Below are 27730 nucleotides of genomic sequence, written 5' to 3'. Positions count from 1 at the left end.
GTTTGGCATTTGGACAACTTTTGATCCCTGCTGAAGTCTTCAGCAGTTTACAGTTATGACCTGCACAAGAACATGCTCCATGAGCAATCTCTTGGGCCATCTATGCAACCATGTCTATTACTTCAAAGTAAATACCGTATCTGCTGTAATGTGCTCTTTACAAAGAGTCTCCTTGTTAAAGTATGTGAGAAAATGCAGATAAAGTCATAAAAGTCTAACATTCTAGGGATGATCCTGGAGGCAATTAAATATATTTTTCATTTTTTATTTTTCAAGTGACATCAAGGAAGTGTAATTTAGATATGACAACGTATTCACCAGGAACCTAAAGAAAATGCTTACCTTTTTGACCTCGTATTTAATAGCAAGTTTAATCCTGCTCAGACTTGGCCGGTGGTGCTCGGGGCACAAATGTATGTTCACATCTCCGTTCAAAATGGCCTCTACTTCTTCAGTGTCTCTGCACAGGTCCAGCACCCCCACAACAAAGTCCTTGCATTGCATAGATAGCTTTCGGTAGTCATTCTAATGAAAAACAGAGGAAAACAAGCTATTTAACTGTGCACTTGAAAGCATGCCATAAACAAATAGATAAAAAAAAAGAACAGTAAGAGCAATTGTGAGTCAGTTTACTTCTGCAAAACTACTGTCTGGAAAAGTAAGAAAATCCAAGATGTAGCTATCTTTTCACAAGTACCCAAGAATTCCTCCAGACTTAATTAGCAATATATCTCTCAGCCACGTGCTTTACTTGACAATAAAGCATGCTTCACAGAACAAGTAAATAGTTTATGGGGAAATTTTTATTTTAAGCAATTGTTTGATCTCTTCTCCCTGTGTGTCATATCTTCTGGGAATGTGAAAAGATGGCCAAACAAAAGTCCTGCTAATAGGTTAGAATTTACGGCAGATTTTAGAATTAGATTCCTTGCTAATAATTCTTTCTTTAGTAACTTTCAAGGAGTTTCACACTGATATGAGAAGCTGGAGCAAAACACAGTTGTGTTCAAATGAATTATATAGTTGTAACAATTACCTAACAATTTGGTTAAACAGTCGCAAAAGAGCATCCAGAGGATCATTTTTGTTGTAACTCTTGTCTAGGAAATGGGACTTCAGAAACACAACATGATTTGCTATGAAATAATTTCACCTTGCAAACCCAAATTGCACTTCTGGGAAAAGAGATAGTACATAGCTGACTTGATAGGTGTCTAGAAGAGCAATTTCAGTGTCTTAAATTAAATTGTGATTGATTTTCACATGCTGACACTTAAAAAAAAATGAGGAAAATGCCACTGTCTGAGTAAATGTAAACTAGAACACAAATTACTGTAGTAAATTAGAACACAATTACAGCTACCATTAATATCCTAACAAAACGGTGATATTAAAGACTCAATGTAACAAATAGAAATAATAAGCATAAGACAAGTTCTTACTGACTTGAGAGCTCTTTTCAAATTATGTTTGATGAGTTAATTAAATTCAGCAGCTTATCTAATTAAGCCCACAGCCAAAAAAAAGAAGACAGTTAAACCTCGCTTTGTTGAAATGATAAGAGTAACCTGGCTTTGTACTCTTACATTTTCTAAATTATTAATTCTAGCATTTACACATAGGAACATACTACCCTTCCTTGTTAGGCAAAGATCTCAAAGCACTGTGCAAAAGTTCATTAACTAGATAGAACAGCACTGTTTAAAATATGGTGTTATTAGAGATGGCTGTATTTCTTTGGACAGTTTTTTTCCCTTTAGAACAGAGATGCTCTTGATAATGAATAATTTTTAAATAAGTTGGTTTAATGACTTTGTCATAGGTTTGAAGGTGCTTCTAATGTGTGTGTGAATATGTGTCGCAACATTGCTTGTTATGCTGTGCTGTGTGCAGAAGGTTATGAAGATCTGGTTCACTCAGCATAGGAGAATTCAAGTCACAGGGAATCAGAAAGTTTTTTAGGGCTAGGATTAGAGCACTCTCACAGAAACAGGAAGGTTCCATTTCTGATAGGTGTTTAGGAGAAGGGGCTGCGAAGACCTGGGCAATAGCCTGTACTTTAGTGTTGAGAGCTTCTGCAAGGTGCAATTTGTATGTTTGCTTCCTCTTACCTATTAAAAACATTGAAATCTGGGTTTCTCTTTTTGTCCCTGAGTGCTAAAATCAGACCATGTGTCCTAATTGGGAAGTTCATAAATGGATATCAGAAAGAACTTCAAATCTTCATTAAAAAGAGATGAGATGTAACCACCAGGAGATATTTATCTCTGGCAGAGCAGGTGCATGCATTGAAGAAACTGGGGCACCAAGATTTCTATAAATGTGACAGTTTAGAGCTCTAAGACTTAAGATGTCCTCAAGGTTCAGGAAGAAAGTGATTGTACAGTTGCATCTAAATCTAGTTCATAAGTATCTTATGGAGATAGGGTATGTAAAGTCAGTGTTATCAAATATGGGGTGAAGTAAGGTCTGCAAAGGAAAAGGAAAGACAGATTGTACTTTAGGGATTCAAAGCTCTCCTCTCTAATAAATTCTGTGCTCTAGTCTCCACCATCCCAAGGTAAATTTCAATAAAAGAGACCTTGTCTGTTCACTGAGAGAGTAGATACCCAAACAATTATATCAGCCTGGAAGTAACTACAGGAATTGTGAAGGATAGAATATAGATAGATCTGAAACCAGATTTAGGCTGGGAATTAAATGCCTGGTTGTCATAGGTAAAACAGATGCATAATTAGCTGAGCAGGTTTTAAAAACACAAGGGTGAGAACTCTGCTAAGCTGTAACTCCATGTACTGTTTGCAAAGTTCACAAGCTTATTTCTTAGCTAGCCACATCATCTAAACAACTAGCATGTATTAGCTTAGATAACTTTTCCTCCTTTCTTTGAGGAATGCAATTTAGCTAGCAACTAGGAAAGTGCTCTAAAGCAATTGTAAATGGCAGACTCCCAGTTGGCAACCTCTTTCACGACTCAACTGTATTCAAATCTCCAAGCCTACTGTTTTCACTTGTTTGGTACATTTGCAGAGATTATTAATAACTTCTCTGTTCACAGTTATTTACTCCAGTTTTTACATACACACAAGCAGCAACACAATCTACCCAAAATGCAGACTATAAAAGCATTAAATAACATTAAAAATAAAATTTAAAAAGTTAATAAAATATATGATTCTATGATTCTAAACTAAACTAATGAAGTGCCTTCCAGTCAACTTGCAGCCAGGCGGGAGAGCAGCTCACAGCTCCCAGGAGACTTTGCCCACGTGTTAAGACAATCCTTAGTGATCACTGAACCTGCTGTGTCTTCTGCTGATCCCTGTTACAAAGGCATATGTCACCTTTGTTCTGGTTTCCTTAATGCTCACAGTCAGCACGGAAAATTCTGTTCTGTATGGTGGTGAGAACACAACCACTCAGTGACAATCCTCATGTCAATGTCTTTTGTTTTACAAGCACAGGTTATTGACAGTATCTTCACTGAACACTGAGATTAGCAGGAGACTGACACCCAGTCTTCTCCCGACTCTGGCTTGCACAGTGCAGCATTGGTGACACAAGCAGAGATATGTTTTATACCTGTGTATAAAACATGGAATTGCAAGTCATGACGTGACAAAAAATGCCAAGGAAGCCAAGAAGATTTACACGCTGCATGCAAGATATATTGGTGTATGTGACATAGCTGTGTGAATTGCCTGTATTTCACACATTTGGAAGTATCTGTGCTGTGACAGTGGTGAGGCTTGCTTTTGCCTAGGAGAGAAGGCTGGCAGCCCCAGAGCAAGGATTAGCAAAGGGTGGAAGTGTTAGGAGGAAGATTTGAAGGGGAACAAGGACACATTTCAAGTTGCTTTATGTCACACTAAGGTTTTTTGAAGATCAGAGCTCTGGGGACTCCTGGTGACTCTGCCAGGAGACAGTAGGGCAGACATTCACAGATTCTTAGGGTGCAAAGGGCCAGTCCCCACTTCACTGCTGTCTCTTACAGCCAGATTTGACCCCCAAACCAGGCACTTTATGGCTCTCCTGGTTTAACTGTGTTTCTGAAGTGAACCATCGTGTTTGCAAGCCAGACCAAGCAGTTGGCTGCAAGTGAAGGTCCTCCCTCCCATCACAACAAAAAAATCATAGCTGGAGACACAAACCCCATCTCAATCCTCTCAGTAGCATTGCAAAACCAGACACAGGCAATGATAATAACCCAAATCTTCCTGAGTGTTCCAGTTAGCTGCCTCATTATAGAAGTCTGAGGTTTATGAGTTTCATAAAGCAAATAGATCTTTACCACATCACAAATCATACATGAGGGATGCTGGGGCCTCGTCCTGACAAGCTGAATGCTGTCAAGCCTCATGGTAGAAGATGAAGGAAACAACTAAATACATAAGAGTCAATCTGCTTCAAATAACACATGGAACTATTTTATTTTGTATATAGATGGTGAGCAGAGAAGGATCAGGATAATGTTTGAGAATGTTACAATATCATTTTTTAAAAAAAACAGAACATAATAAAATGATTCCAAATTAGTCATTTCCTGCTTCTTCTAACACTGTGCATGTGGAGTTAAAAATGTCTAATTTTGCTGTTTGGAAAAGGCTGATGGTACTTGTCATTCACTGCAATTTTTTTGAGTACCCTATTATTATCTGTTGATTATGTTCTAAATGAACTCTGTCATGTCTCCACATCTGTTCAAAACCACCCAGATTTCTTCAGAAAAGAGCTGTTTCAGGTCAGAGGAATGCAATCTGAGTAAAAAGTTAAGTGAAAAGAGAAAAAGTAAGACTAGTAAACTATCTTGGCTAGTTAATTTTTAAAAAGAAACTAACTGTTTAAAAGCAACCATAGTCAAGGATCGAAAACAAACTTCATCCATGGGAGTCTGCCTCTAAAATGCCAGCATTGCAGGTGCATTTTGGGCAGCACAAGGAGAAGTCTGGCCTCAATGCTACAGCATACAATGAGCAGATCTGAGATTTGCTGGGCCCCTCAGTGCAGATGAGCTTTCACCAGAAACTAGAGTGAGGCCAATGGTCCAGAAACTAAGAGGCTGAAACAACATTCTATGCCGTTACAACCTACCTTCCCAGTCCCAGATTCAGGAACACACAGGTTTATGTTTCAGGCCTCCTAATGATGAAATACTCACAAACGTGTTTCAGTGAAGCACTGGAACAATCCTCACGGGCTGGAGGAATTTTGAAGTGGAATGAGTGTGTGAATCAGCTTGCAGGGCTTTTCTGGTTGTAATCATTGTAGATTATTCACTGCACAGTTGTTACTGGAAGTTGGCCACAGAGTCACAGGACAGTGCATGGCACACAAATACAGAACAACCTGTACAAGTGCAGTATTCATGAAAATCATTCCATTTGTCATCATTTTGGACATTTAATCAAATTCACTGTAATAATTGCTTCCGAATAACATCCATAAAAAGCCAGACAGGAACCACAACTCATCAATAGATATTATAAGCAGAGATAATTTCAGATTTTACAGTTTTTACTTCTATTCTCTATACAACTAATTGTTCTCTTAACCTATACTAAAGCTTCAGGGTCAGACTTCTGATCAGAAAAGCTACCATCACAGATATGTATCCCTTTGAATATATAGCACATAATTTAGAATGATTTAATCTACAGAATATTTTCTAAAACATCCCAAGAACTGAATGCTGCTTATCAATACACTTTTTTCAAATAAGAGAAGGAAAAGCAGAGCAGACATAGAATGATGACTACATGTTAAAGCCACCATTACTCAAGGGCTTTGTTCATTGTATTTTGTCACTCTTACATTTACTCCACTGGAATTTGAGGCCTTCTGTGCAAATTCAAGACTTCTGGAACTAATGGACATGAATCTTCAGCATCTGTGACAGGGGTTATCGTAGCAACAGAAAAGCTCTACATGCTCTTAGCGTGTTCACAGATACATGGCACAGATCTGCCGAAGCTAATCTCCTGTCTGTTGAGCAATGCAGGAGCTGTGTACTCAGCAGTAAATCTGGCATTTCTGGGTAGCGTTACATTTACTGTGGCAATGAAAGCTGTAGGCACACAGCACATAACCTCTCTTTATGTTTCCTTGAAGTTTTTGGCTTTTTGTATCTAATCTGCATCAGACACACGCACGTATCATGGAGAGAAATATTGCATTACTTAGATTACCATTTTGAGGAGAAACAGCAAAAAATAAAATGGAGAAGTAATTCTGTAAAAATGAACAGAAGACTCCCCCAAATAAAAATTCTTGTAGGAAGAAAACAAGGTGGGAGAAAGGAGGGGGGTGGAAAGCCACTAATATTACATGCTAGATTTGAAACAAAATTTTTAAAGAAACTATCATGTCAAATATTCAAAGTGCTTATAAATATTCAGCAATTAAGATTTCACATGAAATATGCACAAGCCAGTTTAGAAGCTGTCGGACAAATTTTCTTCTGGGTATTTATACTATCTATGACTGGTCATATGTTTAGCAATGAAAAAAGCACAAGTTCTGTGGGAGGGAAAGAGATGAGAGGAGATGCTAAGAGCGAGCTCTGAAATGATCCTGCTCATGTAACCATGTTATCATCTGAAGCGCACTCAGCACCCTTTCCAAAGAGCTGTGCTGACTATGCACATAACTGCTGACACGTTTGAGTACAGCTGAGGGCATTTCTATTGTTTCCAGACTAAATGCCTGCATTTATAGACTTGCCAAGGCCGTACAGTTAATTTTCCAGAAAGCACAACATCAAGTTGGTTTACATTCTCTTGCTCCTTAAGTGGCAGCACATCAGTAATTTTTTTGAGCTTTGAGCGTACTGTGTTACATTCAATGAGCATGTCTCCAAAGATAAGGCAAGTGCTCATTTCAAACCTTTCACTACTGGGGTGCATGTTGCTAAGCGTGTCTCAAGGTAGCAACAGATGCCTTTGGTTCATTTTTTCAATGATCCAGACCTTGACTTCTTTACCTCCATTGAACACAATATAATAAGCAATCTGTTCAAAGGCAAGAGTCTGACATTTCAGAAGTGTCTCTCTCTTGCTTTCCAAGCAATTTGGACCTCTTTAAAGGGAGTCAAGCTAAACATGACAACTGTGTGCGCTCTTCAGAGTGCCAGGATGCAGCATGGTGGAGCAGAGCGGCAGTGCTTCCAGGCAAAGGCCAATTTTAAATCCAGGGAGGGAGAGTCTGGAGACACCAAGACATGTGTCCAATCAAAAGCCCAAGGGCAAAATAGACAGTGCTGTCTCTGTTGACATAATTTTTGCCCAAAGAAGTCCAGAAAACAACAGTATACTTTGACTGAGTACCAAAAATTGTGTGGTTTCCAATGAGCCATGAAATAACCTCCCTTGTATCATTACAAGAATTTCAATGACAGTTGCATTGTCTGCTTTACCACAAGATTTTTTTTTTGGTATCTGTTTTTTCTCCTCAATAGGTTAGGCTTTCTAGCTGCAATTCATCTTTTTGTATGCACCACAGAAGCTCATCTCTGAAACAGCATAACCCTTCAGAGAGTGGATAGAGCAGTAAGAAATCCATCAAGCTACTGACTTTGAATTTCACCTTATATCTATTGACTGGTAGGTATGTCAGATCCTTAAAGAAGATAGCCAAGATGCTGTTAATGATTTCTGTGCTGGAGTTAGAAAATTCCCTAAAACTTGTTACTGTGCTTAAACAGCATCCTTCACAGGTCCTGGCTTATGTGTAACCTTCAACAATGACATTCCAAAAGCTTTAAAAGTTGGAACTGCTAAAAACAGCAGAATGAATATGTTTACACCTCCCTGTTGTTTTTGCCATCCTTTTGTGCTCTAGCTCTTCTGTATCTGCCAATAATTGCTTCTGGGATATTGTTCTCTTTTTTTTTTTTTTGTGATAAAGACAGCTTCTGTGGGACCAAAACAAATGAGCACACTTTGCAGGCTCTTTTCATCAATAAAAAGTTTGGAAAATGCAAAATACTTCACTTTGATATCCCCCTGAAGCAATTCTTTAAAATATTTTGAAGTTATTTTTAAGTATAAAATTTATGGATAGATTATTTTGGGAAGTAAATCCAGGAATCCATACATACAGTCCTAGGAGAAAGAAAAGCACTGAGACAGAGCATAATTCCTGATTCTTTAGCCAAAGTTTAAGATTCCCTAGCACAAGAAATTTAAGAATCAGTCCACTCTCATTTTTTTATTACTTATATTGATTTTTTTTTCTATTTGAAACTTCAAATTTAGGCTTCCTCTACATGTGAACTCTCTCTACACTGAAATTAGTAGATCACTTATCTTATTTAAAGTTCTTACCCTGAACAGAGTATAATGGTTTTTTTTAATATGCATTTAAGATTTTTCCATAAGAACACCATCTTCTCTACTTCTTTACCACAATGTCACCTTCTTGCTAACAAGTACCACTATTGAGCATCTCCACAGCATATGTGCATGTAGAAACATCAGTGCTATTCAGCATGGAGCTAACAACCTACTCCAGGTCCCTGAAGATATTTGAATATATTTAGAACAGAAATTATATTGGTTGAAAGTAATTTTTTAAAACTAGAGCATTTAAAATCTCAAGGTTGGCATAGCAGCTTTTCAGCATAAGAGGGCATTTGATGCTCGATGTACTTTTCTTTCATTTCATCTCAGCTGGTTTTCAAACCCATGTCACAAATAAGCCACATACTTTTGATTCCTTAGCTAATTAAAAGGTGGAGGTTTTTACCTTCTTGCAGATTTTCCTAAGCTCATTTGAATGTTTATTCTGAAACACCTGCTTCCAGAAGATAAACTCTTTAGTCCCAGGATGTCACACAAACAGGCTATACAGGGGTATTAACTGAATGCTTTGGCATGCAAAATTCAGGAAATACACACATTTAGAGACAGAGAGGGTCTCCTTCCCCGTGTCCTGTTAAAGCTTGTCTTTATTAAATACAAACTATACATGTCAAAATCATACTCTGCTAATTCTCTTGGTATAGATCTGTTAATGTTGGTAGTAAAATCAAGCTCATGATGATACAGCTCAAGACTCCAGATCCTTCTCAACTATCTTAAAATATTTTCTTGCTCCTCGCTTGGGAACGTGACACTGAGAAATGTTTTTTCTTATTTTTGAAAATGCAAATACTCCCTGCATTAGAGGAACCTTTATCTCAGCCTTTTATCCTCAAGCACAAAGGATTTCTCTTCTACCCCCAGATGCAGTTCACAAGAGCAGAAGTTGAATGCACTGTTGGGGGGAAATTTCTTTTTCTTGCCACTCCGTATGTTTTCAACAGAGCCCTTATAGACAAGACAATGGGCAGTGAATCTCAGATGTGATAGATGTATTGAAGAGTTACCCCTGGACCAAGTTTTTCATCTCATATGACATCAATACCTTTTCTCTCTGTCATTTTCCCATGTTTAGTATATCCCTGAACTGTATGTTACAAACTCCGCTAGAAAAGGTCCACATTTCTTATACAACTTAGTCTGAATAGATCTTTCCCTTGCACTAAAGACTTTAGCTGCTTTTCTTCATTGTGTGTCTCTTTTCAGCTCAGCTGCTTGAAACCCCTATGTTTCCTGAAAAACAGATGGGAAAAATAGGGAGAAAATAAGGGATTAAAATGTGAAGCAATTGTTTGCGTAACACAGATGCACTTACCTTTTAAATTGAGCTAAATTTGAGACTTTCAGATTGCTTAAGGAACACTTATGTTCAAAGATGCTACAAGTCTTATCTCTCATGGGAATTTTGGCTACAAATTGCACTTGCATATGAGGAGAAAGATTCCTGCTAAATCAAGCCTGCAAGTGAATTCTGGCTTAACTGAGAGCCATGATGCAACTTACACCAATAACTAAAATAGCTATATGTATTCCAGATATCAGGCAGTCAAGCATCATAGACCCCAAAGACCAGTAACAACAGCTCCTTAGAAAACTAGTCATTAGCATCAGAGTGGCTGAAATTCCAGTCCCCACAGCATCTAAACACTAAATGGGCATTTCAGAAAAATGTCATCCCAGATGCGGAGTCCTGGCACAGAGTACCCTTGACCACATGGACATGATCTTCTTTCCAAGAAGAGCAGACTTAGAAGTGATGCAGCAGTACTTTCTACAGCAGAAATATGAATATTTGAAGTAGATTCCAGGAAATTATATTCCAGGAAATTGTCCTTTTTGATCATGTAAATGCCAAAAACCAGACACTGAAGTACCTAGCACCATTTTGTGGCAATGTAAAATTGTTTGTATACCATTCCTGTTTATCCACAATCCAGTGGATAGTCTGCCTAGACACAGTGAGGATGAGTTCATTATAATTATCTACAATAACAACAATTAACACAATGAGGGATAAACTAAATCACTTCCCATCTGCATCCTCTTTAATGCTGGACTTGAGATCCTCAGAATGTGTGACTTCGTTTACATTCATTAATACAATATTAATTCCCTGCAGTGCTTTGGATAAACCTACCTGACTCTATTCTCCCATCTGCTGATCTAGTATCATTATTCTGTTCAGAGCAATAGTCCTAATTACGCTCATTTGTAGCTCCAGTAGATATCCTTGCCCAATGTGAATAATGAGCATCAGTCTTTGGAAACCGGTTATCTTGTTCATAATAAACCACCCGGCTCTTAACTATTCCCTGGAAAACAATGCTGGTATTAGCTGAAAGCCCAGGCATTTGGTCTTACTAATTAAACACAAAGCTTACCAATATTGCATTGGACTCATATTACAATAGTCATAGCATCATTTTTCCATCTGTTTTTCTCATCAACAATTTTATTTCATCTTCCTGAAAAATATGTTCATCTTTGGCATTCTAGAGCATACCCTTTCTCGCTATCACTTCTTGCCAAGGGGAGAAGGAAGAGTAATTTTATTAATATGCAATTTTATATCAATAAGTTCTCTGAGAAAACGAAGATAAATGATGAGTTGGCTAGTAAGGGTAAGCTCAAAGTCCTACAAACTCTGTAGTCCTTTCAGAAGATTCAGTGACTAGGATGGAAAGGACCAACATGTCTTTCCTTTCAAAAAAGCCAGCTGCAGGTGGCAGGAGCTCTCTCTGCATTGCCATGGTGTAGGTGCACAAGTTTTGACTACCAGGACTCATTTTGTCTTGCACACTGAATGGATAAGAAAAGAAAACACTGTTACTATTAACTAAATACAGCCAACTGGCCAAATCATTCCCCTTATTTATCACAGTATTACTAGCAGCTGGTATCAAATCTGGCAGAGAAATGGAAGGTACTTCTCTCCAGAGCTGAAGGGCGATGGCTGAGCACAGTGCTGGGCTGTTCAGCTCTGCCGCAGCAGCCTCTGTCTGCCTGCACGAGCAGTTCCCTGGCACCAGGGCTGGGCAGATGACAGAATAGCAAGAGATATCATGGTGGAGTTTGTTTCCACTTTGTAGCTTAGAGGCTGGAGAGGCAAAGGTAAATTTGGGAAAGGTTGTGATAAAACATAAATCCTACCTACTTTCAACAAATCCAAAGATGATAGGATGGTCCAATGAACCATTATTTTGTCAACCACTGGGGCTTTTCTCTCTTGTTAAAGCTGTTATAAAATAAAATCCATTAAATTATTAATATTATGGTAAGCTGAAGGTTTTATATTTAATTACATTTTGTAGTATTTCAAAACTGTTGCCTGTCTGCTGGATTTGTGACAGTCATATCTGTTAGATTCGTCCTTCTTAGCATCTATACTCAAAATCTGTTATAGAGGAGTAGTGCTTGCACACAAAAGACACAAATACACAATGCAGGCAAAGCATCATTCCTTAAATCAAAGTCATCTCTAAACCCAAACAATTTTCTTAACTTCTTGTCTTTGAGAAGCAGAAACAGATTATCACAGCATCACTTTCACTGAATGAGATCCCAAAAGCCAGTTAAATGCCACTTAAATCTTCATACCAGCTGCCTGCTGTCCTTTACTCAACTATATGTGCTTTATGTGACTCCACTATACACATGGGGACTATATTCCTTTAATTTAACCTTATTCCATTTGTTTCTATATCACAGTAACTTAACATAACTCTGTATTTAACTTTGCCTTCATACAAACCCCCTCCATACACAACAATTTATCTCAAAATGTTAGGATTTCTTTCTTCTAAAAGCATGGTCAGTTTCTGATTAACAGGCTGCAACCTTTACTGTGCTTCACCTTGACTACAAAACATGCAGAGATTGTCTATATCAAAGGCAAACAGTTCTCCCTTTGTGTTCGCTATCAAAAGTTCAGGTTCAAGAAGGATGAAAAAGAGATCTCCTAACTCTAAAATCCTTACTTAATATATTCGATATGCTCCAAGTTACTCTATGTAAGATGTCACACACATAAATATACTTCCTGAAAATCACAGCTCAGTAAAATTAGTTGCCTGTAGGCCTTGGTAGTTCAGAATTATTTATAAGTCACCTTTTATAACAAAAATGAAATTCTAAATTCCTCATCATATCCAGAGTTGAAGAACTATATGGAAAATCGTGACAGAAGACTACAGAGGAAGAAAACTGTCACCAGCCATTTATGCAGAGAGAAGACATTCTGACAGGCACATTGCATGCACTTACCTCACATTCAGAGATTTCATATCAGATGTTTCTGGCAGAGGAGGAACAAACATACTAATATTGCTGGGTTTTCTCTCCTTTCACTACAGATTCCACCCAGGATTGTCAGAATTTAAGAAAGTTAACTCTGCTCACCACCCTTACCAACTCTTGCCCTTAGAGTCTCTTAAAAATGTGTCCATTAATAGGGATTTTTCAACTTCACAGGAAAGCCCTTTTGATGTCTACTTATTTGTAAGGAAACACTGAAATACCAGGAGTAAAATAACATTAATGCAACTGAAATATGCTAAATTCCAACCACTTCCAGACTTTGCACTTATCTCTCTACCTGGCTAAAATGTCACATTGTTTGACTTAAAATCCATCTACATGAAAATCCTTCTGAAATGCTTGACAGCTGAGACAGCTGCAGTGCTCCATTGTTTTCTGAACCATTTCCATTGCTCTAGTCTTCCCATGCAGCTTGTGAATTTACCTGTTGTCTCCCATTAATGTCTGCCAATTATGAGGAGATTCCTTATAACTCCTTATATGATATTTTATAGATTTATGAACAACCGTGTCTGTTGCTCATTTAAACTGGAATCTTACTCTACTATTAGTACTGTTTTGTACAATCAAACTAGAATCAGTAAGTTGGAAGTGCTGCAGTTGCAATGCTGTTCATCCTTAACTGAGTAGGGCTAGAAATTACCTCCCGAGAAGCCGTAACCGGGTAATAAGCATTGCACTGGTGGTAGACAAACTGGCATTTCCTAAAGTCTCACTTGCAGTAGCATCATAGAAAACAAAAGTACTGTACTGTACTTTCTGTGAGATTCAATCATTTTAAAGGTTCTTTCTCTCCTACCATCTCCAAATGCCAAAAGTTTCCTCCAAACACTTTTTTGAGGGAGTAAAACCCTTAAGGCATTAATTAAAATAGAAAATTTTCTGACGCTGACACATTGTCTCTGATTTAATGTGTTGAAACAATATTTTTTTCTCTCCACTCTTTCAAAAGAGAGATACAGGCTTGTTCTTCTGGGAAAGCAAAGTGAACATTTTCTTGCTTTGTCAACTTTGAAAGAGATGTTATTTTCCCTTTTTGGACCAAAATTAGCTGGGATATTTTAACAACAACGTCCCTTCATCATCCAGAAAGTAGGTTAAATGACTTTGTAGCCAGTGGCCAGAATCCAATTTTATGTGACTGCTCAGTGGCTAGTACCATCTCTGGAGTTACAACTTTCACAAATAATGGTCTTTTTTTTTTTTTCCAAGTACAGATACTGGTTGTAGATGGCTGAGTTATACACTTCACCATGAATCACAGTGTCCACTACTGTGCTTTACTGTCAATATAGACAGATACTGGCATACCTTCACATTTGCAGATACAAAGTTGGTTTTTTTTTCAAGACAGCTTCAGGCATCCCAGCTTTGGCATCAATTCCAAACAACTCAGAAAAGCTTTCTAGATTTCCTTCTCGTGCGACATTTTAAAATCATTTTGCTTGGGCAACATGCCAGGCAGAAAATGATTTAATCACAGAACAGGCATAAAAAGAGCACTTACAGTAACAGCTCTCACAATGTAGAGGATAGTTCTTAATTTATAAGTACTTAATGAGAACAATACAAGAGTCACAAATTTGGTTGTTTTTTTAAGGTCAGAAAGATTCTCTACATTCATCTCTGCTTCAATTCAATGCAAAACATATCTGCAATTAATTACTTTAGCTCTTGAGACAAGCTCTACATAACATCTATTATTAGTGGATTCTTCTCTGAAAAAAAAGACTATAGAGAATGTATTCCCCACTCGGTGAGCCAAACACAAATTTCACTACAAGGCTTAAATGTATTCTCTTTCTCTTAGGCTATTTCCATGATAATTTTTAATTTCCTCTCCTTTTTTTAATACCTAATTTGTTCCAACAATAAGTTAAAATTTTAATAACAGGAAATTTGTTTTCCTGCTTTGCTGGGACTTGATTTTCTCCAAAATTATAACTTGGGTAATTGACTGTACCTGCTTATTCATCTGCTTTACACAAGTGAAAAAGCAGAAAAAAACCCACCAAACCATAGCTTCTAGATGTGTGTTTTAAAGGTGGTAGAGAAAAATTACTTTCATGTGAGACCAGCGGAGAAAAAAAAAAAAAAATCAAACAAGCAATTCCTTTTTAAGGTTATAAAAAAACACCAAACCACATTCCCGACACCATTTTAAGAAAAAAAATCTTCTCATTAAAGACTGCCCTGAAAAAATTCATATTAAAAAAACTTTTAAAAAGGACTACAGATTACTACCTTATCTTTAGAAATTGCAGCTGTCATTTCTACAGAAGTGCACTCCTTTTTTGACTGTGCACTAGCAGTGTAAATGCATTTAACAATATATACTTTTTTTTTTCCCTCTCTCAGGTATCATGCATATTTAGGTTATAAAAAATAGCAAGTCATCCTTTTGACTTTGAATATCAAGAAAGCTTCAAAGGCAGCAAAGATTTTTCTTAGGGAAGCTGAGGATACTGTAGTAGTATAGACCCAACAGGAGAAGCAGGGAATGAGATAATTAAAACATAAACTCTACTACAAAAAGGGTCTGAAGGAGATGTTTTGGCCCAGCCACATCAAAGCCCATTGTCATGAAGTATTAATTTGGAATAAAACTGTATAAACTAGTGGCCTGTTCTCTTAACTAGAAATTCAGCAATGAGAGTCAGGAGAGGTAGCACAGGAAAGGGATACAATCAGAAGAGATGGTTTTCACTCCCAAGCATCTAGTTTTGGAGTGGTTGGCAAGAAACGCTCAGGAGGAGAAATAATTGCTTCATGACAGTGTACAGGATCTGATGTGAAAGGTAATCACTTGGGAAAAGTGACCATTAATATACCCAAAACTATTTATAATGATGATGCTTAAACTTCCAAACAAGAACTAGGTAAGACTGACAATACCTGTGCAGGAGAAAATAAAAACAGTTGTAAAAATGGAGAAAATATATTCTACCTACTAGGCCAGATTTCCTTCTCTTCTTAAAACCCAGAAAAGTGAAAAAACAGGAAAAAAGAGTTGCCCAAGTGAAAAGATATCTCTTTAAAAAATACAAGTGCTGAGAGAAATAAAAATAGAAAATAACAGAAATTCTGTAAAATTAAATGAAAACTAAAAAAGAGACAGATAAAACCACTAAAGTATCAAAGAGCATTTTGCTGAAATAATCAGTCATAAAAGGTGTTCTCAAACCTGTCAGAAACAAAATATCTGCCAGAGAATACATTGAGGTGAGACTACGAAGGGATAAAATGAGCACTCAAGGAAGAATAAGGTCAGAGCAGGAAAAAATTGATTTATTTGCAAGAGCACTCATGAGGTTAATTAGGGAGGTTCCCACAACAATCTTCTTTTTGAACAGGAGATGAGGTTCAGGGACTGTCTCCAATCAGTCAATCCTGAGAGAAAACAAGCCTGAGTTTGTTCAGTTTAGGAAGGAAAAAAAAGTTTCTAAGTATAGCCCTATTGGTTTACAGCCTGACGGCTTATAAAGAATTTTTCTCTTTCCAAAACCACTACTATCTTCCTTTCTCATAAAAATATTTCTCCTTCCTGATATTTTGCCTCCCAATGTTTTCTACCCTTTCCTATTTTTTGTCACTCATTTCAAAAAGCAATAGTCTAATAACAATTCCTTTAACCCTAGGAGAAGACCGAGGGAGTCTCTTATTAACATTTATAAATATCTGAAGGATGGGTATCAGGAGATTGGGGCATAATTTTTTTCTACTGTAGCTAGCAACAGGACAAGGGGTAATGGGATGAAGCTGGAACACAAAAAGTTCCACTTAAATATAAGAAAAAACTATTTCACTGTTCAGGTGACAGAGCCCTGGCACAGGCTGCCCAGGGGGGTTGTGGAGTTTCCTTCCTTGGAGGTCTTCAAGACCCATGTGGACATGTTCCTATGCGACCTATCTAGGTTGACTTGCTTCTGCGTGGGGGTTGGACTAGATGATCTCTAAAGGTCGCTTCCAACCGTACGATTCTATGATTCTATACCACATGTATTTTTCATGCTAAAACATTTCCCAATGGAGACGACAGTCAACTATTCTTTCCAAGTTTTCTTAGGCCTTCATATAACTTTTGTATCTCATTTTATCTATATATATTACCATCTCCTTTTATTTTCTTACAAATTTAAAAATAAACTTCCCTATTTATTTGTATTTGAAGAAATAGGCTTCTGTCATTAAGTCAAATTTCATCAAGTTTAGCAATCAATATGCAGAAAGGAATCATAGAATGGTAGGGGTTTACAATATCTCCTAAGTAATGTCCATAATTTGCAGATGGCCTGAGAATTGAGGAGGATGTCTTCTTCAATGCTGCAGAGCCACAGTCTGAAAAGCTGCCACTTCTTCACAAGGTATAACCAGATATGTCAAGGTTTATTACTTTGGAGTGGCAGTATAGTGTTATCCTCAAAGTGCAGGATATGGTCCCAAATGTCTCATTTGCAGGGATAAAGCTAGAAACTCTGAGAACATTTACAAGGTCATTTCTCTTAAGAAATATAGGCAAAGCACATCCTGTGAAGTTATCTATTTCTATTTAGGTAGAATAAAAGAGGGTTGACTTACTGGAGCAAAAGCTGTGCTGCAGGAATACCAGATCATCCCTGACACTCTAGAGCTCCTTTGCCACTCTTTCAGCATCATGAGAGTATAGGGATTTGGGATTCAGCTGGTTTACATTACTGCAGCCCTAATGAAACAATAAGTAGTTCTTTGCAGACACATCTGTGTAGGCACACTTGATTTGCTGCTACATAAGCCATCACTCTTCACAAACAGCATAGCAGCCAGTTGCAGTTCATCAGTCAGCTTAGCCTCACACCTGCACACAAGAATAGGCTCACACCCAGGGTCTAGTTTTGAATCCCAATGGTTTTTACAGAAAGGACAACAGTTAAAAGAAAAGTGACAGCAAGAGGTATATAATTTCGAAACAAAACATGTTACACTGTAGTAAACAAACTGACAGTGTTTGTAAGATTGGTAAACAAAGACCACATACCATATGTCTTCCAGGTGGTGGTTTTGATCACGTCTTTGATAACATTTTAATAAACAGGAGCTGAGATCTTATTTACCACTTATAGTTGGTGAGATCTTTTCATAGTCTCCTTTGTGATTCTACAATTCAACTTGTCTGGATTGCTAAACGGAATGAATTGGCCGATTGACTTAGTCACAAGGACATTTCCTGACATATACTAGCATGAGGTCTGAGGGCATGCAAGGTTGTAAACCAGACCCAGTGTAGAATGGGATCTCACCAAAAACAAGAGTGCAGTTGGGGCTTTACAAAAGCTAAGCAGAGCTGCTCTGTGTTGCACTCACAGTTATAAGGACGTGGATAGTAATATTAAACCAAATACTGCTGTTAAAGTTGCAAGGGCATTTCCTGCAGACTGTTTCCTAGAAATGTAATCTCCTAAGGAGTTTGATAGATGTGTAAAAAATATCCTGTTTGCTCTGTTTTTAATATTCTAGTCAAAGAAATGAATCACCTGGCTATGGACAGCTGGTTACTGTAAAGATATCTGCATATGATTTCCCACCAAGGTGACATAGGGAAGATTGATTTCTCTGGGCCAAAGAAGAAAGCAAATCTCATCAGCCTGGCCCACTGGTGATGATTTGTTCATATGGAAAAATCCTGGCTATGTTATTCATACTGGAGGTGACATCAAGCTTACTTACACAAACAAAACAAACAGAATACATTGTTAGATGAGAGAAGGATTATTTGCTTTATGACTCAGGTCCAGAGTCTTCCAACTTTGAAAGAAATGATGAGTGTACACAGATCGTTTTCAATTTGAATAAAAGAGAGAGAAAAAGAGGAGAGCCTTCCTCCCTGAGTGGACTAAAGCTCTGCTATATTGAAATTATATGTTTTCTCCCTCAAAACAATTTCATATTTTAATAAGCAGCCTAATGACTGTTTTATATACTTCTTGGAAAACAACAAAGTACTTTAACTTTGTCATACATTTATGGTTTAATTTTAATTTTGATTTTTTTATTTAAATAACCCCTCAGTTTCCCACCCAATGCTGCCAAGAGTCTACAGAAGCATTGTCCCTATGAATCCTCTAGTTCAATCAGGGAGGAAGGCCCTCTCTTTTTCTCCCTCTTTTCAAGGGCAACAGAGACCAAGGGCCTATTCTAGTGAACTAAATCAGGTCCCTAATCAGTATTACCCTAGCTCCAGTCAATGCTGATGTTTGGGTTTCCTTTGAACACAGTATGAAAACTGGAAAGAATAAGAAAATAATCATCTGTTTCTTAATTTTGAGCTTTCAAATATGATCTAGAAAAGTTACAAAGCACTGAATTAATGTTGTTTTTTCAACTTGGGTTACCTCCACTATGGAAGAATATCATTGCATGAAGACTTGCAAACATACCAGTGACTCTGACATACTTCTCTTTTTACTGGTATTTCAAAAATACACCTCTGATGAGTTCCCTACTACCCCATTTCTAGACTAATTGTCAGGACATTTAATGCAATCACATTGCTTTTATTTTCAGTAGAAACATCCAGTTCAACATTTTTCATCTTATTTTTGCAAGGAAGATTATTATTGGCAAAGACTCATAGACTACATTTTTCAAAGTCATTTGCTCTCTCCCATTAATAAGAAAAAACTTTTGCCACATTTTAACACTAGAGAATTTAAGGCAAAAAAGCAAAATTACTTCTATGTGAATGTAACATTATTCCTCTTTTTTTCCCCTCTTCCCTTAAATAAGCATTGCAGAAGCTGACATTTTCTTGAAGTAATGGCACACCAACATTGGTCCAAACCATATATTTGTTCTAAATATTGGGACTGATCCTCATCTTATATGTCCTCATCTAAGCTTTGGTAAAAAAACACTGATTTACCCCAATAGAGTATTTACTCCAGTGCAGTCATCATCATTAGTTGGTGCTTAAAGCTTGCCCTTTTCTTCCAGACCCATGTCTCCACTGTTACTATTCCTTTCAGCATGTGGGAAGCCACAGAGTAGCTGAATCTCTTAACTCAGCTTTTGAGCCAAAATTAACACATCAGGAAAAGGAGTTCAATAGAGTGGTATATCAGCTCCAGACTGTTAGCCAGAACGTCTACTATTTCTACTAAAAACATATTCTTGGTCAACAGAAAGACTGCTAGAAGCCAGCAATGTGATCTAGCTTATGTCCAGATTCCCATTGTCACCTTAATAACACTCCCATACTACTTTGTGATGTACGATGCTTATGCAAAGACATTTCATAAGAACTGCAGTGTATGACCGAAGTTTAGAGATTTGGAGTCAGAACCATATATTTATCTTCTGCTACAGGAAAAAGAATGGACAAAATGATATTCACCTAATAATCTTCATTCAAATCTCTCTCAAACTACAGTTAATGCAAGTTTTCTCCTTTAAATTGGCTGTTTTGTTTCACCTTTAATATCTATATGAAGAGGCAATTCATCTGAAAAAATTCATATTCTCTAAGAACACAATGCACGTACTGGCTCCTCAGTTTGATATACTGAACGATGCTATTGCCTGAGAGATTCAGGGCAGTAAGCAGCAGGTGAGAGGCACTGCATTGATATTTTAATTAGCTCATGCTAGGAGTTTCTTCAGTAGTTACTTAATTACTATTTGTCCACCTACATTATTACAATCTTACTTATGTCCTTCCGTTTCAAGGACTTTTTGTACCTCCTAAAACTCTAATGCTAAGATTGCATTTAAATAACTATTCTGAAATAATCCCAAGTGGCAATTTTATGAATTTGTTGAGTACCAATTGTAATTACAGAACTTTAGCATTAAAATATCTAGGACAGTATTATTTTCAGTACCAAAAAAAGGTCCCCTGGAGCTTGTCTAATTTCATAAATTTTCACCATTTGTGGGCTTCTTAAATATTTTTTCAGTACTTGCATTCTTTTTTAAAAATGAATTCTCAAAATGTTATGTTCTGTGAAAAAAATACCACTATTTTATTAATATCCTATCCCACATCACACTGACTGTTAAAAAAAGTAACATTTTTTACATTAATACATACATCTGATTTTTTTCTGCAGTGAGACTACATTATCATCTTGGAAAGTTTCCTACTTCTGGAAGCAGTAATTCACTGAAAGAATGTGCCAACTTTGGAGTAAACTGGTGGTATGGGTACTTCTGAGGTGCTTTACTAACGTACATAGATGTGTGTAGAACTTTCCAATAAAGCAATGAAATTAGAAAGCCTTCCTGAAAATGGAGTAATTTGTCAAAGGATTTCTAAGTTTTTTTTCCAGTATTGATTTACTTGCATCCCTTTGCCAATGCTGGGGAAACAAAGCCATCATGAAACAGTCATTTAACATTTGACTGCTTGTTTGCTTCTGGAGGATTTCTATACCTGTCAGTGCCCGTCTAGATCCTGTTGACAGCTCTACAAACAAAAGGAGGGTTTCTGGTAGAAATAGAACTATATTTCTTCAGTAAGAGACTTATCAGAACTGACAGGCATGCAATACTGAGGCTCGTGATCCACAAAATATCTGTTTTTTGACTGAAAAGAAACTTGAACATTAATGAGATATTACTGTTGTTAATTGTAGTTGTGAGACTACAGTACTTTCACACTGGAGTAACTTTCTCTCAAGCAAACAGATTCCCTGAACCCAAGGAGGTTTCTTCATGAGGACTGAATGCCATGTAAGTAAAAATTCCCTTTTAAATTATTGTGTCCTTGCAATTCTGATTCACTTGGGTAAAAAGAGTTTGCAAGATTTTGCCCTAATTTTATTTCCAAAAGAGCTCAGTGGTTTGGGTATTTTTTCCTGTTAGAGACTTATTACAGAGTTTCAAAGGTAGCCTGAGAACATGCTTTTTTTCTCACTTTTAAATTGGAGACCATATAGTTACAAATCCTGAAATGGTTGCTTTAACACTTGAATAGTTTTATAAATTAAAAATAATGGATTCCTGGCAGGCATTCTACCCAGTTTACTCACAACATAGATTTTATTACCCCAGTGTCACTGATTGTGACTGTAACTGAACAATAGTCATAAGTAAGAAAACAGTCTTATGTTGATGATTGAGCCACTGGAAATGTTTTTTCATGACTAGTTTATTTTGTAAAGGGAGACAATGTTATTTATGCCATGCAAAAGACTTAGAGAAATGATGCAAATGACGCTGAACATTTACAAACTCATTATGATAATGGCAATCTTGAATCACTCGTAAGAGTTCTGAGAGTTCCATAGTTATGTTCAATATGATGATAAACTACAAAACAATCTCTTTCTCATTTCTCTCCTCCTTTTAAATGAAATTCATCATGGCCAGATGCAATACCAAACCATTACGATGCAATGTAATTGAAGTTATTTTACAGAGAACCAAATTTGTTTAATTTATACCTTTTATCATTGCAAAAGAACTAGAGGTACTGGATTCTTAAGCCATTAAACCAGCCTCTAGAGCCAATCTAAAATAGATTGTTAAACTAAAAAGACTGATCTTTCTTATAAAACATGAGTCCCCATTTTTAAAGTAATTTGTAGTTTTTATTCCTGCTGCAAAGTAGTGATTCTAAGCAACCATCATGTGCAACATAAAAACTCTAAGTAAGGAAGTCTCTGCTATAATATGCAATATTCAGTCCCCAATATTTATTAACTAGAGAATGCATAATGATCTGAATCTATGTATAGTTAACATATCTAACAGTTTCTGTAGCTTCTGTTTCCTCCCCCATATGGCAAACCAAGACTTGATCAAACATGTAAAACATAGAGTACCCTGAACACATTCAGCCCAAAGAAAGAGGCACAGTGGTAAATTACCTTAAATTCAGTTTCAATGTTGGCTAGTCTGGCCAATTCATTGCTTAGCTCCAAAGCAGTAAGGACAGGGTCTTCACTGGAAAGAGACAAATAAGCAGCACTAGCTAATCCTTTGTAGGCATTCATTCTTGATCGAGAGTGACTAAAAGAATCTTTCCTCTGCTTCTCAATACATTCATTGCATTTGCAAAAATAGTCATGTGGCCTTTCAATCCGTGCGCCTTTTAGAAGTAAGATGTGAACAATTTCATACTCCTGGCAGTGGGCAGCAAGTATGATAGGGGTAATGTCATGGGAGAAACGAGTTCCATCTTCATCATAAGCATAAAAATCATCATCTCTCAGTTCCTGCTCAAGGGGGCTGAGTGTGAGTCGTTGTCCTTGTGCGAAGGCTGGATGGTTCAATATTGCTTCTACAATGCGTACATATCCTTTACTGATGGCTAACAAAAGTGCATCTCCAACTCGAGCAAGATTTTCCTTTTTGAGGAGGAGTTCTGTCACTTCCAGATGCTCATTCCCTACAGCTAGCTGAAGGGCATTTTGTCCCATATAATCGACGCAATTAAAGTTCAAGGTTTTGGATTCCTCCAGCATTTTTCGCACGACAGGAATGTTGCCATATTCTGCAGAATCGAGAAAGCGTTCCTCTTCTGCAGTCAGGCTGGTGCCTTTCTCATTGAACATGTAGGCTGGGCCCCGGATGGCCTGCCTCCGGCCCTTCTCCCGAAGGGTTGTATGTCTTCGATGCATGTTTTTATAATTACTGTTTCTCAACCTGCAAGAAAAACAGAACGGAAAGTTGGCTATATTCTCATAGAATCCTAATTTCACATGGTTTGAAATAAGATTAGAAATGTTTCATTACGATCAGATCTTGCTAGCTTTTTATGAACTGGGTTAGTCATTTAAAATCATTTAGGATATGTGTGGAATGAAGATTAGCTTTCCGAACAAGAGACAAGTTCTCTTCTGACTTGTACACCATTCTGGATTTCAACGAAGATAAGCAGCACATTCTCAGCTTGACAAATAGAACACCCCCAAAAGTATGAACACATCAGCTTCGATTTTTATTGCTTAGAACTTACTTCACAGTATTCAGGAATTATATCCACAGCATAATATTTCTCCAAATTACTCTTTTTGAGTTTTATCCTTGAAGACTCAAGCCCTAAAGAAAGCAGGACTTCACCATATCAATAGACTTTGGATCAGGCCAATAAACTACAGAAAGTTAAAAGCATGTTTCTAATTTTAAACACACAATTACAAGGATAAATATATTACATATTCTGCTAAGATTCAGATGGTACAAGCAAACCACCTATTCATTCACTGCTTTTTCATGCTACATAATACCATTTTTCTGTATCCTGATCTAGAGCAGTTTATTGAATAACTATAATTTTCTCACTGAAATACATTTGGCTGTGACTCTAAATGCAAGTACCCAGTGCCAGGGGCCAATCTTGAAAAATACAGGAATAAGTCCAGATTTAGTGTCACATCACTTCCCAGTAAGCACCTTTCAGAGAGCTACTGTAGAAGGGCAAGAATACAGGTATTTATCTGATCACAACTGGAGGGCAGACCAGAAGGGGTCATTAGTTTCCCCATTGATTATGTGTCTGAAATGTTTTCACTTGGAGTTGGTGGGATGGAGACAAAGTGTTCTTATTCTACTTTCTCTGGAACCACCAAAGAAAACTGGGCTACATACAACTAAGGAAGAGTAAACACATCATTGTATGAAATTAAGTCAAATCTTAAATCTGTCTAAATTTTCAAAACATTCACACTTTGCATTCATCGTTATCTTGATGTTGCTCTTCCTTTTTCATTTTATTTAAGTAACATCTTAAAAAATCATAGTCCCTCTTTTAGAGCACATGGAGTTAATTGTCATCCTAAACCAATAGATTGTGCAGCTGGAGTAAAATGATAAAAACAACACCTCTTTCACAAAAGGAGTTTGCATTCAGTCCAATAGTAAATCCTAAATCACTTGTATCAAATTTTCAGGACCCTCTAAGCTGCAGTGAGCAGATGTAACAAGTATGCAGGTGTTAATGCTCAGTGGGTAGCAAAGGTTCATCCTTCCACACTCCATCTGTTCTCCAAGTCAGTTTTGACCTTCAGTCAATGAAAAGTTCATGTGTTGCACTGAAAAAATACTACTGGAGTTTGAAAGTGCTGGCACGAATGACAAGAGGGAAAGGTGCCAGGAGACAAAGTGGAGTAGCTACATTGCCTTCAATAATATGCGAGAAAAGAGTAATGGAATAAAGCAAAAAACTGATAAAACAAAGGGTATCAGAAATCCACAATATTTAAAGTGCCAGGACACAGAAATTCTCAAGGTAGTTGTTCTTATGAAACTGATATATACATATGCATCTATCATTTTAATTAATCACTTTTTAAAACTGATCTAGAATAGAAAGCTAGTACTGAATAATTTTAAATTATTTTTACAGCATTTTTTTTCAGCTACACTAAAATGTAAAGAAATCCCAAGAAAGTAATTTTGTGACAATAAACAGTTGAGAGGTTCGTAATTAAGAACCTCTCCCCCTAAGCTTTGATGCATCAGTATAACTGCATAAAAGGGGGAAGAAATGAACTGAAGTGGGAAGCCCAATCCCTGGAGGACAGTGAGACAGTCTGGAGAACAGAGATCTTCCCTTAGTGGATGAGGATTAGGCTACACTGACACCTGCTAGGCAAGCTGGACACTCATACATCCATGAGTCCTGATGGGATGCACCTATGAATGCTGAGAGAGTCGGCTGATGTTATTGCTAAGCCACTCTCCATAATTTTTGAATTATTGTGGAGGACAGGTGATGTGCCTGAGTACAGAAGAAAAGACAATGTCACTCCAGTCTTCAAAAAGGGCAAGAGGGAGTACCCAGGAAACTACAGGCCAGTCAGCCTCACTTCCATCCCTGGAAAGGTGATGGAACAGCTCATCCTGGATGCCATCTCAAAATACAGAAAGGAAAAGATGGTTACCAGAAGTCAACATGGATTCACCAAGGGGAAATCCTGTTTGATCAACCTGACAGCTTTCTATGAGTGCATAAGTGGCTGGCTACATAAGGGAAGAGCAGTGGATGCCATCTATCTTGACTTTAGCAAGGCTTTTGACACCACCTCCTATAATGTCCTCACAGAAAAGCTCAGGCAGTGTGACTTGGATGGTGAGGTGGATTGAGAACTGGCTGAATACAGAGCCCAGAGAGGGGTGATCCATGGTACAGAATCGAGTTGGAAGCCTGTGGCTCTGCAGAGAGCAAACTGAACATGAGCCAGCAATGTGCCCTCATGACCAAGAAGGCCAATGGCCTTTTGGGATGCATTAAGAAGACAGTGACCAGAGGGTCAAGATTGGTTCTCCTCTCCCTCTATTCTGCCCTGGTGAGGTCTCATCTGGAATATTGTGTCTAGTTCTGGGCTTTCCAACTCAAGAGGGACAGGGAACTTCCAGAGGGAGTTCAGCACAGAGTCACCAAGATGTTCAGGGGACTGGAGTATCTTATGAGAAAAGGCTGTAGGACCTAGTACTGTTCAGTCTGTAGAAGAGAAGATTGAGAGAGGATCTTATTAACACTTACAAGTGTTTAAAAGGTACATATCAAGAGGATGGGGTGACACTTTTGTCTGTTGTCTGCACGGGTAATGGACTAAAGATGGAACACAAATTGTTCCACATAAACATAAGGAAAAACTATTTTAGTGACAGCACTGGCACAGGCTGCCCAGGGAGAGTGTGGAATATCCTTCTCTGGAGGTTTCCAAAACCCACCTGGATGTGTTCCTGTGTGACTACATGATCTCTAGAGGTCCCTTCCAACCCCTGCAATTCTATGATTTTATGATATCATCCCATGCTCCATTGTGAGAAAAAGTGCTATGTGAATCTTAAAACTAATCCCTTACAGTCTGGTCGGATAACGAGTTCCTGTGTGACCTACTCTACGTGGTCCTGCTCTGGCAGGGGGGTTGGACTAGATGATTTTTTGAGGTCTCTTTCAACTCTTAAGATTTTGTGATGATGAAGACATACACATACATAAAAATAATGAAGGAGATATGGTTGAGTAAACTAATTTTCAACACTGCAAGAAGTGTTCTATATCAGAAAGCAAAAACTTACAAAAACTTACAAAAGCAAAAAATACTCCACTAACATATCTAACACTAACAGGGAGACAAAGCTCTTTAAAGCAGCGAACTGCCTGTTGTAATATTGAGGCCCCCATAAAGTGAACAATGCAAGTTCTGTTGATTTCAGTAAATGTATAAATTTTGCAAACACACAGGCATACACACACACAAACACAAAGACTGACAATGTCCTCAGCAATTAGCTTGCATCTCACAAGCAGTCCCAGCGAGGTCAAGAGGAAAAACATGTGCTTAAAATTAAGTGTTGAACCATATGCAGAAGAGCTTATTTAAACAGGAGCTCATGTCTTTAGGTATTCAGAACAGCATTTAAATTTTAAACCTGGACTGAAGTCTTACCGAGAGCTATACGTATAAAAAAACAATTCGGAATTGTGGCTTTGTTAAATGGGGACTTACAGTACTAGAAAGCACTTTATACATTTGCAGTCTTAAGATTTCCTGGATGTTGAATTAAATTTCTCAAAATGTTAAGCAACTCAAAAGGATGAGCTGGTGATGGCTTAAGCAGCTGTTGCTAGAATCAAGTAGAAACCATTCCAGCTCCTGTAGCAGTTCAGTGGTGATCCATAAGTGTGGCAGGATTGCACATGCCTAAATACGTTAGAGTAGTTAATTGCAATATCTGCATCAAGCTGGAAGAATTATACTGGGCTTTTATGACATTCAAAACCCACGTATGGTATGATATTTGGCAACCTTATATTTGGTGTTATATTTAATGGCCAATACTGGAAGCAACTCAGAAATACAAAACATTTCCAGCAGTGAGAAATCTTTTAAACATTTTGTCTCATTCTTGATGCTTTAAAAATAAACTCAAAACAACAAAATCCAAACAAAAAAAAATCCCAAAACAGAACAAAATGAACAAAAACCCCAAAATAAACCTTTTCTCTCCTGGTATGTTACTATCTCTAAGGGAGAACCCAGATAGGTAAGAAAGATAACCTTATGCTCACACCCAAAATAAAAAAAAAAAGCTACACAAAATATACTCATTGGCCCAGTTCTAAG

General features: G+C 37.5%; 1 protein-coding gene across 1 annotated transcript in view; it reads right to left on the bottom strand.

Annotated features, from left to right (window-relative positions):
* TRPC7 (transient receptor potential cation channel subfamily C member 7) overlaps positions 1 to 23290 on the bottom strand; it is a 75174-nt gene extending 51884 nt beyond the window's left edge. The window contains exons 1-2 of the mRNA XM_062002493.1: positions 22520 to 23290; positions 343 to 525 (exon numbers count right to left, since the gene is read on the bottom strand). Coding sequence (XP_061858477.1) covers positions 343 to 525; positions 22520 to 23272 — 936 coding nt within the window. The 5' untranslated portion in view covers positions 23273 to 23290. The remainder of the gene's footprint in view (positions 1 to 342; positions 526 to 22519) is intronic.
* Positions 23291 to 27730: the final 4440 nt, after the last annotated feature.

The sequence above is a fragment of the Colius striatus genome, chromosome 9 (genome assembly GCF_028858725.1).
Source record: "Colius striatus isolate bColStr4 chromosome 9, bColStr4.1.hap1, whole genome shotgun sequence".
Taxonomy (NCBI): Eukaryota; Metazoa; Chordata; class Aves; order Coliiformes; family Coliidae; genus Colius; species Colius striatus.
Note: the sequence above shows the minus strand (reverse complement) of the source record. Positions and strands in the feature narration are given on the sequence as shown.